Source organism: Plecotus auritus (genome assembly GCF_963455305.1).
Source record: "Plecotus auritus genome assembly, chromosome: 2".
Taxonomy (NCBI): domain Eukaryota; kingdom Metazoa; phylum Chordata; class Mammalia; order Chiroptera; family Vespertilionidae; genus Plecotus; species Plecotus auritus.
This window is the reverse complement of record NC_137771.1, coordinates 55,695,544-55,712,095: the sequence shown is the minus strand read 5'-3', so window position 1 is coordinate 55,712,095 and position 16,552 is coordinate 55,695,544. Positions and strand designations below refer to the sequence as shown.

The window sequence follows — 16,552 nt, the reverse complement described above, 5'->3', positions numbered from 1 at the left end:
TTGCTCCTAAATCAATCAATACTGACACCATGTCCTCCTGATCACCATTTTGGGGATTTGTAAGATTAGACCACTCAGTGCTTTTCATTATTAGAATTCATAAACAGAATTCCTCTGTTTATTTAAGAATATTTAATAAATGTTTCCAGAGTACCTCAACTGTGCCAGAGTTATGAACACTGGAGATATGATGTTGAATAAAATAAAATGTTCATCTTCTCATAGTGCTTAATTCTATCAGGGAAAGACAGTGAACAAGAAAATAAGTGAGCAGAATAATTTTATACTGTTTCAGATGCTAAGATTAAAAGAAATCACTGTGATATAGAGGGAGCTAAGGTATAACTCATAGGCTTTGGTTTGAGCATCTAGGTGGTTGATGATGCCATTTGCTGAGATCGGAAACAGTAAGGGAGAAGCAGGTTAGACTCCACACTTGTGATTAGGTTTGTGATCCAACACCTAATGATGTTAAAACATCAACTTTAAAATTTTATTCAGAGGATAAGCTATACCTATATAGGACAAGAAACGATAGTTCTAGGCTTTCTAACTTAGATGTTAATCATTTTGTTGTGGACATTCATAGAAGGGAGGGATTTTTGCAAGATTAAAAAATAGAAAATATATCAATACTTTTGGAGGTATTGATTTAGATTCTAAAGGGTAACTAAAATTCAAATAAACAGAGGTAGGAGAAAGTATCACAAGCATCACCAAGAGCATACACAAAGGCTTAGAAGTACATTTTAAGATGAATAAATTGAAGAGTTTGAAAAATAGTTTGGCCTTTTGTAATTGGAAGCCAATGAAGGTATTCTGAGCTAGGGGTGAGTCTTTAGGGGTGCTCAAAATACAACAATACCATGTAGACTCAAACTTTCTTTTTGAGGAGGAGATCATGGTATATGATCACTTCAGGGTATATCCTTAATGTGGACTACTTTAGAGATTGGCTGTGGGATTGAGAAATAGGAAATTTGGAATTAAACTGGTTTCCACAGGCAGGAAAATAATTATAATGCAGGAATTATTTAAATCAAGTGAATTTCAGTCCATGTAAAAAGCCTTTTTATTTTATTTTTTGCCCTGCCAGCATAGCTCGGTGGTTGAACATCGACCTATGAACCAGGAGGTTACAGTTTAATTCCCCGTCAGGGCACATTCCTGGGTTGTGGGCTTGATCCCCAGTGTGGGCCGTGCAGGAGGCAGCCGATCAACGATTCTCTCTCATCATTGATGTTTCTATCTCTCTCTCCCTCTCTGAAATCAATAAAAAAATATATATTTTAAAAAGCCTTTTTTTCTACCAAAGGCATTCCAAATGGTATTGTTTTTTATCATTTTAAATAGACACAAAGTAAAGATCCAAATGAGAAAACAGAACTTATCAATAATATCACCTTTGTCTGAACTGACATTTTTCCACATGGTGATAGATCTCCCATCCATTCAGATGCCCTTTAGGCCATTGACCTTGATATCTGTGGATTCCACATTTGGTGATTTCTATGTTTCTTCCTATGATGTTATCTTTTAATGGTCTCTCTATTTGTCGCAGGGGCTGTTGGTCTCACTTGCCTAGGCTTAGTTGTATTTAACTGGAAACTCCAACAAGGCAAAGCAAATGAACACACATCAGAAAAGCTTTGTTGCAGAACCTTTGGTGAATCCCTGTGTGCTCATGAGGCAAGAAATTACCACGCTAAGGGATACTGTAACTGCCACTTAACTCAGGAAAACAAGATAAAGGTCATGTCCATTGTGGGGTCCAGAAGGGAAATGCCACCTTTACAGGGAAGCAGCCATCAAGCATCACTGACCTCCGAGTCCACAGCCCTTGATGAACCATTTAGAAACCCGAAAGGGAAGGATCAGGAGGCCGACAGCACTTTCGTTGGCCTCGGTGGCAGATTGCTGCAGTCAGGATGTTCAGCGCCTCCTGGGAACACGGCAGTTTTTAATGAAGCAGGTTTACTTACAAGATATTGTCCAGAGAGAGCTGAAAATCTAAGGGACCTCGAGCCTGGGGAAGTCCAAGCTCAGAGGCTCCCACGGCACGTAACACGAACAATAGGTGAGTTGTCTTGTTTGAGAAAATCCCACTCCATTTAAATTCCTCTGAAGCAGGTAGGCTCTTTGAATTTCCTTAACAGGAGAATAAAAATCAATGTAGCACCAGTCTATTCCTTTTCTAAAAAAAACTGCATGTCTGTACATGTGTGCATATATGTATGTGTTTGTGCATGCATGTATGCATGTGTGTGCCTGCATGCATGCATGTGTATGTGTTTGTGCATGCGTGTGTGTGCATGCATGTGTGTTTGTGGTGAGAAAACTCCCCACCCGCACAGCAGCTGAGAGTACTTCCTGTGCCTGTTGTAAAGAGAACTTTTTGATCCAATACCTAACGATGTTAAAAAAAAATAAAGGAACCCTTTTAAATAGCAATAGTGCTGTTAAGATTTATGGGAGGCTGAATATTGGCTTCCATTCCAACATCCTTCGAGCTATAATGCCAATTCTGCAGTAAGCAACCTTCCCAGAGCATGACATGTTAGAAGAATGGGCCTTCTCATGCTAGTGATTCATTTCAGGAATGATGTCAAGACACATACTTTGCTTGCTGAGCTGTCAGCAATGATAACTTCCCAGTCCAGGCAAAGTCAGGACTTAATTCATTGTCCCATGTTGGGAGCCAAGCGAATCTGGCCGTGACATCTCCCCACTGTACATGGGCGATGTCAATATTTAGGTGGAGGCAATGAATTAAATGTCTTCCTTTTTCTTCCTGAATAGTAAGGCGATGCTTTCAGGCTCAGCAGTGAAAACTTTGACAGCTGCTCTGTAAAGAGGCTCCTGTCATTTATCTGAATTGGTTTACAACAAGCAGAGCTTTCTCTCAGAATCTGAATGACAAGGTACTCGGTGCACCAAGAAATTCCTGCCACGGGGATCTGGGCCTAAGGATGGATTTGGGGACAATGGGAAAAGAAATAAAACTGGATGTTATTTCATGTGCAGCATAAGGCAGGGTGTGAATTTATTCCATTGCATTTCCAGATTCTAGTTTTTACTAGTTTCTGGGGACTGATGATTTGACTCAAAAGAGGAATGGCTGAGGAAAGAAACATCTGCCATAAAAATCAGATCAGATTGGTTTATTTTATAAAGAAAATAAGCTCTTAGCCTTTTGATAGAATCATACCTTAGCCATATGTTTCATTTTAGCTTTGCCCAAGGCCTTAACTTCTCTGTGGGAAAATCATACCTCAAAGGGAATATGGTCCCTTAACCATTTAACACCCAGTCCCCTGTTTCACACAGATACCACTGGTTGGCCAAACCAATATGATTACTTTTCAGAAAGATTTGAAATCCTGTTACAATGCCAAGCCTTGTACGAATGCTGGAGAGGACAGGTATTTGAGGAGAAAACAACCAAGCCATCCCTGTCCCAGAGCAGACCTCAGGAAGAGGCAGCATCACTCTGATGGTGCCTTCTCCAGGGGTAGAGGAGACTTTAGAGAGGATCTAGTTAAATAGTTCTTCATATTTATCTCTGAGTCGTAGAACTCTTGTTAGAATCTGATAAAGGCTACAAACTCTTTCTCCGGAATAATTTTATACCCACATAAATTTTACACCGCATAAAGTTATATCCACATAAAGTTCCCATCTAGTCTCATCTTCTGATATCCAGACAGTAAGTGGCTTCTCCAAGGTCACCCAGGAAGCTGAAGGCAGACCTTTGGTATTAGATGCTAGTCTGAGGTATAGTTCACACCCCCTTTCTATCAGTGAACAGAAATACTTCTTTCTTCCTCTGTATAAAACAAACAATTTCACAAAATTGAAAAAGTATACTGATAAGATGTAATTTTAAACTTAATATGCACTGTGGTTAAGAGGATAGGGTTTAGAGTCAGACAGACCGGGGTCCAGTTGTGCCCATATCATTAAGTTGACATGTGACTGGCAGAAAACATTCAACCTCTCTAAGCTTTTCTTTTTTCTTTATTTGTAAAAGTGATAGGTTAATAGGATTTGTCCAATGGATTAAGATTCTCTTGATTATGAAATGAGATAATGAATGTCCAATATTTAGCACAATGCTTGACTCTTAGTAATGTTTTTGTCATTAATATTATTTAACATGTGTCATTAACCTGCACCATGTAAAAGTCTCAGGCAGGGATTTTTGTAACACAGATCAGGCCATATTCTAAAATTATTATTCACATAACAAATATTTAGTGAATACTGCATTAAGTGTTGGGATATTAATCAGTCTTTGATAAGTCCAAGAGGATCACAAGTATTTTTCTTTTGTTGCTGAAACTTAAAACTCAACACTACTCAATATTGTATTACATTTTTTCTAATATTTCGTTCTAACTGAGAAATGAATGCAGAAAAGAAACTTACTATGGCTAGTTGAAAAGGATTTAAGATTTAAGTATTATTCATATTTAAAACTAACTTAACAACTAATTAAAAGATGTACAACTCTGAACATTTTTATTTCTAATTCCACAGCTTTTAAGTCAGCATCCCAACTGATTAAAATGTGACCATAGAGAATGCCATTGCAAACACACCAAATTGCCATATGTCCTTTGTGGGCTTGGTTAAATTAGAACATATTCAAGAATTGCCATAATCAGAGGAATAATTTTTACACCTCAGTTAAGGTTTCTAAGCATCTGTTTAGTTGGGTCATAAAACTCTGCTCAATGTTAAATTCCTGCATTTATTGTTCCGCAGATATCAGCAGTGACATATTTAGTAGAAGATATGCAACATCCGCTTCAGCCTTGGCAAGAGAAAGTCCTGAAAAGCATTTAACAAATGAGTCATGGCAACCTCCAATAGAAAAAGGAGACAATGGCTTAAAACCTCATAGGCAGCGACATTTTATTACAAGCTCATCATCCAAGCCTTGTGAGCCTGAGGGACACTATGTACAAAAGATCTTACAAAAACATAGGTCAAAATACGATGGTCCTTGTGAACTGTTAAAACGGAGCAGGCCTAAGTATTTTCAGCCAAACAATTCTCTTATCTGCAAATATGTGCCCTATGACCAATTTAATGATTATGCAAAAGAAAGGAAGCCAAATCATCGAGAACATTCAAAGTCTGAGAAAGAGCAAATCCAAATTTATAGAGCCATAGAAAAATTCCTTATGAGTGAAGATAACATGGAGTTATCAGGGTTATCGACAAATATCAAGAAAACATATTCCCCTAAGAATGTTAGCTCCCATGATCCTGGTAGTAATCCTGGTTTAGTTGAAAAAAATAGGTTGGTGATGTCAACCGAAGCATCAACCCATTCAAAACAGCAGAAAATTCAAAGTAACCACCTGACCAACTTGAATCTCAAAAAATCTAGCAGTCCCCGAGAGAGAATGGAAGGAAGAAGTTGGTTAACTGATGCACAGATTCCGAAAAAAAAGAGAAGCGATCAATCTGAACCCAGAGGGAAAATTAAAAAGCAAAATTTAAGGATCAAATTAAATTTACACCCTTTTAGAAAAGTCAGAGTCCATCCAGAAAAGTCCTTGCCGGAACTCCCAAAGAAATGCAAACAAGCACTGTTACCTCCTAATACACTATCCAAAGCTTCTGAGAAAGGAGCCAAAATAAACCTTCTGTCCTCTGCAGATTTCCCCCACCAGTCAGAGAATAACGAGTATGTTGCAGTCACCTCAAAGAGGCTGCCTCTGCAACAGGCCCCGAATCAGACCCCCTGTTACCATAAACACACCAAAAAGGCTCCTCTGCTCCATGCTAACAGCTTATCTGTGGTCCCCCAGAGCTCCATGGAAGGTGACTGTCAGCCTCCTGGTCCCATTCCTGCTGGAAGCCCTGTAACAGTGCCTGGGCTCACACCCCAGGCAGCTGAACACAGGCACGCACACTCTCCATTCTCAACTGAGCAAATGGAGGGTGCCACTCACCTCAAATTGGTAGCTTCTGGTTATTTACCAGCTTCTCCGGAAAATACAGGAAGTGATCTTTTAGCATCTGGCCATCCCAGGGGGGCTGCCGAGCAAGGGGCAGCAGACCCCATGGAGCACACAGAGCAGGACACATCTGTGACCAGGGAACTAAACCAGGTTTCTTTGTCCTCAGAGCATCAAGCTCAACTTGTCGGTGTCCACAAGACTGACACTTCCACGGAACATACTGCCGATGAAAATCAAATGTTACAACATGCAGTGCAACACTCAAGTAATGAACAACTGGGAAACGAAGGAAAAACGTTACTGACAAAACCCCAAATATCACATCAGATGATGGAGAGTTGTGTTATGGATGAGGGAACTGATATAGAAAAAATACTTCCTAAAACAGAAACGTATGATTCTGCTCTCATTCCCCAAACACAATCCAAGGACAACCTAACATTTATGAAGACAAATTCAGTTTGGTACCAAAATAGACTAGAACTTCCCAAGGATGTCGGCACATCTCTCAGAACTCAAGGCATTTGGCATCTACCCAATAGTAGCAAAAAAGACACTGACCGCACACATGCATTGCCCAGAGATGATGGCACCGAAGCGCCAGAGATAAAAATAGGAGGGAAAGAGGAGGGGAAAATGCATGATAAAAGCAAGGCAAATTCTAGTTTGTTAATTCAGACCAGACAGAATACCTTAAAAAGCACCACAAAAGAAAAGTAGCAAACTTGGGAAAATGGAAAAAGTCAAACTCTTACATTACATGGTTCAAGTTCTGTTGAGATGACAATTATAGCTGAGGATTTGAGGATCACGAGTTCCCATGAAACCAAAAATAGACTACCTCCTAGTGAAACAGATCTTCAAATAAATAGTAACATGCACGGTTTGAGACAGGCTCAGAAAATTCATCCAGATAAAGATAACAGTGCACCCAGAGAAGGCGCAGTGACAGGGGAGACACATGAAGCACGTCCCTCTTACCACAGTTAAAAGACATTTAGTTTTGAGGCAGAAAATGAGGTGCCTCTAATTCCTAGAAGAAGAAATGAAGCTGAAAACTCTGCTCTAAAACACACACTGTATCTACCATCTGCAGAATATGCGAATACATCACCTTTGGAGGCAGAACAAAGTGAACAAAATAACACAAATAATAATCATGTTCTACCTTAGCTTTCTTCAAAAGGACACGCAAACATCCCCAGCCTTTGTATGCATTTCAAATACATTATTTTGGAGAGAAAAAAAAATCCTCAGTAACTCTGTTATCAATGAAGTAAAAGTACATGGTTGAATAGAATGCAAAAATCAAAGATGGAGCCACAAGATGTGTTTAACACAATTAATTGAGTTTTCTTCTCTAAGGAATGGGAAAAATGGGAAGGAAAAGTATAGCCTAGTCCTGGGAAAAAAAAAGAGAATTTTTAAAAAAAGCTTAAGCAAATGAAAGATTAAAGTACTCGAGCAGATTTACCCTTGATGTTTATTTTATGGAAATTACTATACACATCTCAATTAGTGGTATTACAATATTGCTTTCTACAGAGATGATTATATATTCATATTTGTGCCTGATCTGCTTTCCTAATTGTGGTATGAAAATAAAAACTGAGCTTTGCTTATTAACTGTAGTCTCGCTGATATGCATATTGGTATATTTCAGCTATTGGTGACTGTTCTGTTGACAATTATGGTAGGTCTTAAGTAGAAGTCTTTAAAACCTGTTAATTCTCTAAGAGAAAACAAAACAAAAAAAAACAACAAAAACACTTAAGGATTTCTGTAAAATCCTATAAATCCACTAGGTGGAGATCTTGGCTTCAATCATTTTAGAAGAACAAATGGAGCTTCAAGATCAACACAATGGGTCCTGAACAAAAGGAATTTTAAGGGGCTTTATTGCCAATTGTTATTAAGATTTTGAAAACTAAATAACCCATTAACATATAAGCTTTCAAGGTTTGATTTCTTTAATTTAGCATGCCACTATTGTTTGGTGTGAGTACTTCTTATGCACAGAAATTAAATGTGCTTATAAATATTAGATTTAAAAGTAATGGCAGAATAAGCATCTCTCATTCAATGCCACATTTATTTAAAAGATAGAGGGGTACTCAAATATCCCAGTAAACTGTTGAAAGCATATCGTCAAGGCATAGACTATTTTACACTTCATACTGGGGGAAAAAGAAGGTTGCAAAGGCAACTAACTCCCTTCTCACCTCTGTATCTGTTTAGGTCTCTATGTCTAACAGTTGGCAATATTATAAAGCTTACAAGATGATTAGAACAATGGAAATAATGCTTACATGCCCCACCTACCTTCTGTTTTCTTTCCTATTCAAAACTGCCAGCAAATGACAATTTTCTTATTTTGGAAGTTCCTAACCTTATGATCTCTCTTCTTGCTCTTTTCTCCCGGGATCCAAAATTTTCTTGGTTATAACTTCCAACTCCTCTCCCCTCTATTTTTGTTCCGACTCTCTGCTTGAGCTTCCATCCTGGGCCATCTCTCTGCCTCCCCTGTTCCCACTTCATTTTGTTAAGCACCTTTAAGGTGAGAGGAGCGTCTCTGCTGACTTCTTGCCCAATAACTTTATTCTGATTGGCAGCTCCCTCGGTTGTGTAGAACGGGTTATTTTTTTCCTTGTTAGCTATCTTTCCTTTTTCCTTTGCTTATATTTTTAAGCACTTTCACCTTAATGCAGAGCCCTTGGTTTTGTTCTCCTCTCACTGCCCACAATATCCCTGATATCAATGGGCCTAATGAGTGCTCTGGTCCCTGGCAGCCTCTCAGAAGTCCGGGATGACAGTGCTTAGACTCTTTGCTCTCTTCCATTTCCTAAGTCCAGTCTTTCACCTCCTTATGATGTTATGTCTCCTTTGAAGTAGTTCTCAGGTTTCCCCCTGCTTCTGAATCCCCATGGTAACCATTGTAGTCTTTGTGTTGTAATCAACTGGATTACAAAGGTCTGCTGTATGCTCTGACTTCAGTGTCTTATGCTTCCGTTCAGCCCACTCATTCTTTGTCTTTATGGGGCACAAATTACCTGGGGTGCTTGTTAAAATGCAAGTTCCCACTCCATGGCAGAGATTTTGATTCGGTAGATTTAGAAGAGGGACCCAGAATCTTCGTTTTAACAAACATGCCAGGGTACTCGGGAGCATGTAATATGCAGCCCACACGTGAAGAAAAAATGCTTAGCTCTTCCAAAGCACATTAGCAGGTAATGCAGTGCCTGCCTTGCTATGGAACTACATACACTTCTTCAAATGAATAAATCTTTCATACCAAACTCAGATGAATTTTTTAAAAAATGACTTTTTTATCATATTTCTTCACTGCTTTCGAGACAAAAATATACGTGCCGATAATTTCATGTCCAGATTTCCTATTCAGGTTTCCAAGGCTTTCTGAAATCTGATCCCATTTTGCTATGAGGACTTTCTCCCACCTCTCACTGTTTTTCAGTAAGCATTTCCCAACTCCAATCGGCTGGCATTCTCATTTTCTTTTATCTTTATGGATCTTGATTATGTTTTATCTTTATGGGTCTTCACTAAGAAGACACACATATGAAAACAATAAGGCGCTTCAAACTCAAGAATTGAGGCAAAAATGGACATAAGAGAAAAAATGAGTGATGTTGATAATCTAAAAAATAATGACCAGGACAGCATGATGTTAGTGTCTTAGATCTAAAGATGAATTGTTTCATATGGTGCCTGGTATAAGACTTAACCCCTCAGTGGCTACAAGGTTTCAATAACTGAGTCTCTCCCTGGTGTATTCTCACAACAAATTTGCACATGTTCTCTTTTTGGGGACTGTTTTTTATCTTTCACCAAACACTTTATTGATAAAACTCCTATTTATGTTTATGATCTCAGCTCAAATGTGGTTTCTTCCAGGGAGCCTTATCTGACCTGCACTAGCTCTGTGTTCCCCACTTGCTAGTATTCGTTAGTGTATATTCTCCTCTAATCTTTTTTCCTCTATCTTAGCTTGTACCTAAAAAAATGTTAACATGCTTATCTGGTTAATCTCCATTTGACCACTAGGCCTTGAACTCCATTGAGAGCACATCTCCATGGAACCCCAATACCTATTCCTAGGGCAGCATACAGTAGAGACTCAATAAATAATTGTTGAAGGAAAGAATGAAAACTAGCCCATTGTTCCCTTTTTCCTCACTATCAGCCCACTGACATGGTGAAGACTGTGCTGGGCCATGTAATGATGACTCAGGCATGTCACATACAGAAGAAGATGAATTTCATAATGCTGAGGTGGATACTACAACCAAGCCAGAGTCCACCTGAGTAACAAGCTCAGATGCTGCCAATTAGTGACTTTGACTTCCTACTCTGCTTTCTCCCTATTCTCTTCCCTGATCCTCATTCCCAGAGCCCAGACCTATGCTTGAAAGTCTTCACTGCTTAGCAATAAAACATTTCCACTAAGTACTTGATTTTTGGTCTCTTACTGTGAATGTGTGTGTGTGTGTGTTAGTGCATATACCCTCTTTTGGCCCCATTCTGGTTCTTTTTATCATTTCCCAATCTGTTACTTAGGCATCCATTCTACCCCCCAAAATACTTCTAGAAGCTTCCAATGACTGGCTTTTATCTCCAAATTAAAACTTCCATATGCCCCTTACCTATAATCGTGAAAAAAGTCAGTTCATAAAAGCAAAAGGGATCCCCTGGACTATTATTTTATGGTACACCTTGGAAGAGCTCACATCCCACATAGAGAAGGAAATTCTGGATGAGGTACCTGGCATATTTATTTCTAGAAAATATACCTAAAGTTCATATGGAGAGACAAGGAAAGCTTATCCCAAATTATCTTAAGTCATACAATTTTTAAGACATGTTTTTCTGAACATCAAAGTCCAGGTGAGATGATTGGAGGCACTGATAACCAATAGTGATATTCATTCATTTACTCAACAAATGTTTTTGAGCATCTACTAGGTATGGTTCTGGGTGCTGAGATTGTAACAGCAAACAAAACAAAATGAACAAACAAAAACAAGACCATGATTTTATGAAGCTAACATTTTGGTAGTGAGAAAAGATTCTACACAAATAAATACGTAATCTGTCAGATTAAGTGGTCAGGAGTAGAGGTTATTTCTTCTGAGATACTCAATTCATGTCCCATAATAATCTTCATTTTTCTTCATAAGAGTTCTCTGTGCACTTGTGGGATTGAGTATGGACTTGGTCTGGGTTTTGCCTTTTGAAAATGAATAGGAAAGGTGCTTTCTCCTTCCTAACATCTGGACTGGGGCTTCTTCTATTTATCCTACAGTGAGATGCTTTCTGAGATAACAATAGTCTCCCTCTCTTTTTCTGCTCCTTTCTTTGTCAAAGAGAGATAAAGTGCCTGGAAAGGATCAGAAACAAAGACCTATAAGAAAAAGACAGAAATAACTAGGGTGGTTGGAGCTGGATGAATAAGGGCTGTTAGGCCTTTCTGTATACGGAGCTCCATTGTGAAGAATGTGAACTAATTCTCTCCATTCAGAAGAATCAATGTGACTGACGTCTAGACACAAGGATTTCAATCGACAACAAAACTGACTGTCAGGGGGACTCTTAGACACTGTACTAAACTGCTCTCAGGAGAGAAGTTGTGGAATCTCCTCCTTTGTCAGTCTCTGAGGACAAAGTAGACATCAGTCGGCCTAGTACAAATAAGAATCCTTTCCTGCAGACAGATGGTCTGCGAATTCATTCTGGGGCTATGTGACTATTTCCTCCTACTCTCTTAGATCAATGATCATATTTTAAAATGACCATATTTTACTTATTCCTTCCATAATATCAATCCCTTCATTTGAACTCTAACTCTATGCTCTTAACCACTTTATCACAGCCACTCAGAGAAGGACTAGGGCCAGCCTGCTGCCTCCTCCTGGACCCAGGGCTGTAAGGCCCTCTTGTCCCGAGGCCTCTGCCCCAAGGCCTGCGTCTCGGGCTAAGCTTGTTTTTTCAGAAAATGACTAAATGTGGCTGAAGCATAGTTAATAAAATTGCAGCTGAGATGAGGGTGTGAGTCATCTGTCATCCCCTGATTTTTCTTTTACTCATCAGTTGTGAGAAACATTTCAAAATCAGAGAGCAGCAGCAACAAATATGAGCTACTCAGACTTCTTGAGGCAATTAGTGATGAAAGAGCAGAAGGCAGATCAGTCTTCCTGCCTCAACAGCCTTAAAATACACCCTGAAAGAAGACTTTGGTGTTACACTATTTGTGACAGATTTTGACCATAACACATTTTCTAGGAGGAAATAGAAATGACTCACTTCAGGACATGCATTCCACCCTCGCATCAGCAGAGATGAGATGGGCTTGGGAATCGAATAGCCAATGGGAGGTCTGATGTGGTGGTAAGCCATGTCTGCCGCTGCCGCCGCTGCAAACCAAAGGATCACATCAGTTTTGAAGCTCACATATTCATTTCAAGACACATGAACAGGCAACAATGATCAAGGATCAATCTGTACAGCGTCAGGAGAGAATAAAAAAGAATTCTATAATTTTTTAAAAAGGTAAACAAAACATTGGATAATTTGATACTAAAAGTGTATCTTTATAAATTCATTCATTTGGTTGCTCAGTCAACAAATATTGGGCAGAAGGAATATGAACAGGAGCAAAGGAGCATACAAAGGAACATGCAGATAGCAAGTGATTGAGTGTGTGTGTTTGAAGGATAGGGTGCATACATGATGTTATAGGAAATAACAACTGAAAGGCAGATTGGACCAGACTATACAATGCCATAAATCTCAGGCTAACAAGCTTTCTCTATACATAGCAATGGGGTGCCACTGAACTTTGCACTTTGAATAACTTGGGCAATATAGGTTATTTTTTAAGCTCAAATCCCATGACTGGTTACAAGAATGTTAGGATTTTAATTTTTAGTATTTATAGATATTAAAAATATCAGAGACTTCAGATTCATCTTTTTAGCTAATACCACTCATTGATTGAACTCCCTAGTGCTGCCTGCCTGTTTGGATTTCTGAATATTGCTCATCTTGAACTCCCCATTACTGTGTTATGATTCTTGGGACTTTGCTGCAGATTACTGATTGCTAATTATTTTTCTGTTCTGCAACCAGTGATTTCTCTACTCTCTTGGAAACCAAGCTTATAGCTACTTTTATTAAATAAATTTTGTATCAGGCATCATGGTATTTATAGACAAGACATAAGCTCTTCCAATCCCCCTAAGAACTGAGCAAGGCATGGCATGTGTTACTGTTATGTGTGGTGTGTATGTGTATGTAACAAGTTTTTAATTTAGAAAAAAATTAAGTATAACTAGTAGTTGCTGTAGCCCATAGTTCCAGATTCCATGCTCTCTTCAGCCACTTCACATTGAAAACACTTTGTGAACAACACATGAAGCTCTTTTTATTCCTTAGAAAAATTGCTTTGCACCAGTGGGAAGCTAAAGATCCAGGGCATTGCTGCTTCCTGTCTTCTGGATTGTGATGTCATAAGCATCTGTCTATATCTTAGTACCTTGAGGTCTGACCTCACCCACTACTTCTCTACCTCAGTTTTTTCCAATTAAATTCTGTTTATAGATTTGATCTAGTGAAATTATATGCAGCATAACTTACTATTTATGGGTCAGTCAGAATTGGTATCTAATTTTGCCAAATGTAAAATTTATACTTATTCTTTGTAGAATTTTAGAAAATAAAGAGAATTAGAAAGGATAAAATTTTATTCAGAGGAAACAAGTGCTAAAATATTTTGAATACATCTTATATAATATTTATATAATTGAGCTTATGGCTAATATACAATTATGTAATACTTTTCCCCTTAAATTAAATATAAGCATTTTCAATGTTATTAAAACTCCATGTTAACATATTTTTAATGACTCTACATTTAGTGTGATTTGCTTAATCATTCCTCAATTTTAGATTGCTTAAATTTGGCTGCAAACACTTCAAAGAATATCTTTTCAATATGACTTTCTTGATTTCAGAGATTACTTATGATATTTTGAGAGGTGAAATTAATATATCTAAGAGGATAACTAAAGACTTTTAATACATCCTGTTAAATTGTTTTCCTGAATAATTGTGCTATTTTATAAATTCAATACCAAGTGTATAAGAAGGTTTTTATTATACCTGCACCAGAATTAGGTTTTCTCACTTTATGATAGATTCTGCTAATATGAGAGGTAAATATGTCAGCTCATTTGCTGTCGTTTAAATTTTGTTCTTTGATAAATATAAGGCTTAATATTTTCCCAAACATTTATTATTTGTCTTTAAAATTTTAGTTCATGCCCTTTACCTGCCTACCATTTTAATATTTCATTGCAACAGCTGTTCTAATCATACAATGGTTTCAGGTAGAGGGCAGTCAAAAATTTCATTTCCTCTTTTCTCTCCAATTCCTTTGTAGAATAGTTGCACTGTCACATTTGCCCACAATTTCTAGCACTATCAGATAGAGTTATGGTTGCTAACACTGAGGGGAAAAAAAGGACAATCAGATCATATGCAGCAAACTTAACATGACATAAAATGTGTCTTTTGTGTTACAAAAAACTAGGCATGTTAGGCTCCTTCCATCGGCTACTCTTGACTATTTTTCATTATTTTTGGAATGTGGTAAATAAATAAGCAAACAAACTGATGACCATTTGGAAATTGTTGAGCTGGAGCAACTATAAGCACATAAACCAGTGTAGTGCACATATTTAAACTAATTATACACATCCTAATGGGTGGGGAGGGACTATTCATAAAGTGTGTTAAACTCAGATGCAGGTGCCAAACGTCTCCTCTGAAACTCTTTTAGACTCTAATATCAAGTATATAAAGTTACTTGTTTGCTTCTTGGCACTGCGTCTGGAAAATCAGTTTAAGATGAATGATATTTAATTCTTCATTATTCAAAGTAGATTCTGCAAGGCCTTGGCATCTCCTTCTCCCTTTTGCTTTACGCACTCTTGGCAGTGGTGCTACTCATTAGCCCCTCCGCCATAAAGTAGGCAATGCTACATGAGGGGTCATGGGATTGAAATTTGTCACCTTTGAGATTGCTCAGTCAGTCTTGCCTAAGTGGCCATGCTACACTAACAGCTGGGAAATTTTCTGGTATTCCAGATTCAGAAAAGTTACTGTAAGGCCATTAATCATATCTCACCTTGATTGCTACATGAAATATGTTAAATGATTTATGTAAATGTTGGTTTCTACTTTCACAAAGAAAACTTTGCTATTAAAAGGGAATAAAGCTACATTAAAAATATCAATAACTTTGTAATGAGTGCCTATTCTTTCATCAGCACTACCCTGAAATAATTATCAATGGTTTAGTAAAGCTTACAATCTAGCTTCTAGAGTAGGGCTGTTGAATAGAACGTTTTGCAATGATGAAAATGCTATTCTGTGCCGTTTACGATGGTAGCATGTGGCTATTAGGCACATAAAAATATGGCTAGTGTAACTGAGAAGCTGACATTTTAATTTAATTTAATTTTGATTAATATAAATTTAAATAGTCATGTGTGTCTGATGACATCCATATCAGACAGCACAATTCTAGAGCATCGTTGTCTCCCACTCCCATTATCCCCAAAGAGGTTGAATTAAACACAATTTTGTGAGTCAGCCTCAAGGGTTTACACAGCACTGCTGTCAATCTGTGGATTCCAGTGCTTCAGTGTTTTTTCAATCAAAATGTTATCAAGAAAAGCAAAGCTATGAATGGAGATTGCCAGTGTTGTCTTTCAAAAGGGGCCAGTGAAGAAGAGACCAGGCATTAGGCATAACGTGTGATAACCTTCATTCATTTATTCATGTGACAAAATGTATTGAACATTCTATGTGAATGATAGTAGGCTAAGAAAAAAATAAAGTGTTACACTTTTCAATAAAATATGGTAAATAGATGCTTAATTAATGAAGAAATGAGTTACTGGATTTGTCCTCTGCTTTTCATGGTTCACTTGTGAAATGTGATTTCTTTTTCCTGGAGTCCTCTTCCCTTCCCTCTTTTCTTGCATTACTTCTACTGTCACTTAAGTCATAGTTTAGATGATCTCTCCTGGGTATCCTGCCTATGTCCTGCCACACCACCCTGTGCTACAATGGCACATAATGCTTTACACTTCATTACCTCTTCACTTGTTTGCCTCTGCAAATAAATCACAAGTTTCTTGAGGTCAGTGACTGTGGGTTTTCACCACGGTATCTCCTGTGCTCAGCACAGTGACAGACAATTAGAAGGCATTCAATAAATATGCACCGAATGAATCAATAAATGAGATAGTTCAAAATAAGGGTTCACTGGAAATAATATAGATCATGGTAAATATAAGTCAGCAAACAGTATTTATACAAACAAGTGAAGATGAAGGATTAATGCCAATTAATATTTTGCTCATTGTTATGTATTTTTAGGACCGAGAATAATTCCTATTCACCAAGAAACATTGCAGAATGAATATAATGTTTAGTTTAATATCAACTTACAATATAATTAGGTCAGTTATTGAGATTTGGCAGCATATTTAATA

At 37.9% G+C, this 16,552-nt stretch overlaps 2 protein-coding genes across 4 annotated transcripts in view; one reads left to right on the top strand and one right to left on the bottom strand.

Moving 5' to 3' along the window:
- TNNI3K (TNNI3 interacting kinase) overlaps positions 1 to 16,552 on the bottom strand; it is a 314,607-nt gene that overhangs the window by 72,704 nt on the left and 225,351 nt on the right. For 2 of the 3 annotated variants that reach the window (XM_080652368.1, XM_080652369.1), the window contains one exon: positions 12,294 to 12,403. In XM_080652368.1, coding sequence (XP_080508494.1) covers positions 12,294 to 12,403 — 110 coding nt within the window. Of the gene's footprint in view, positions 1 to 1,982; positions 2,149 to 12,293; positions 12,404 to 16,552 lie in introns of all 3 variants that reach the window. The other variant, XR_013959750.1, reaches the window with a different exon arrangement.
- LRRC53 (leucine rich repeat containing 53) lies at positions 4,030 to 7,148 on the top strand (the record flags this gene model as incomplete). Its single annotated transcript, XM_080657057.1, is given in 4 exon segments — positions 4,030 to 6,692; positions 6,696 to 6,942; positions 6,945 to 6,973; positions 6,975 to 7,148. Coding segments are annotated over 4 exon segments (2,406 nt in total). The 5' UTR covers positions 4,030 to 4,736.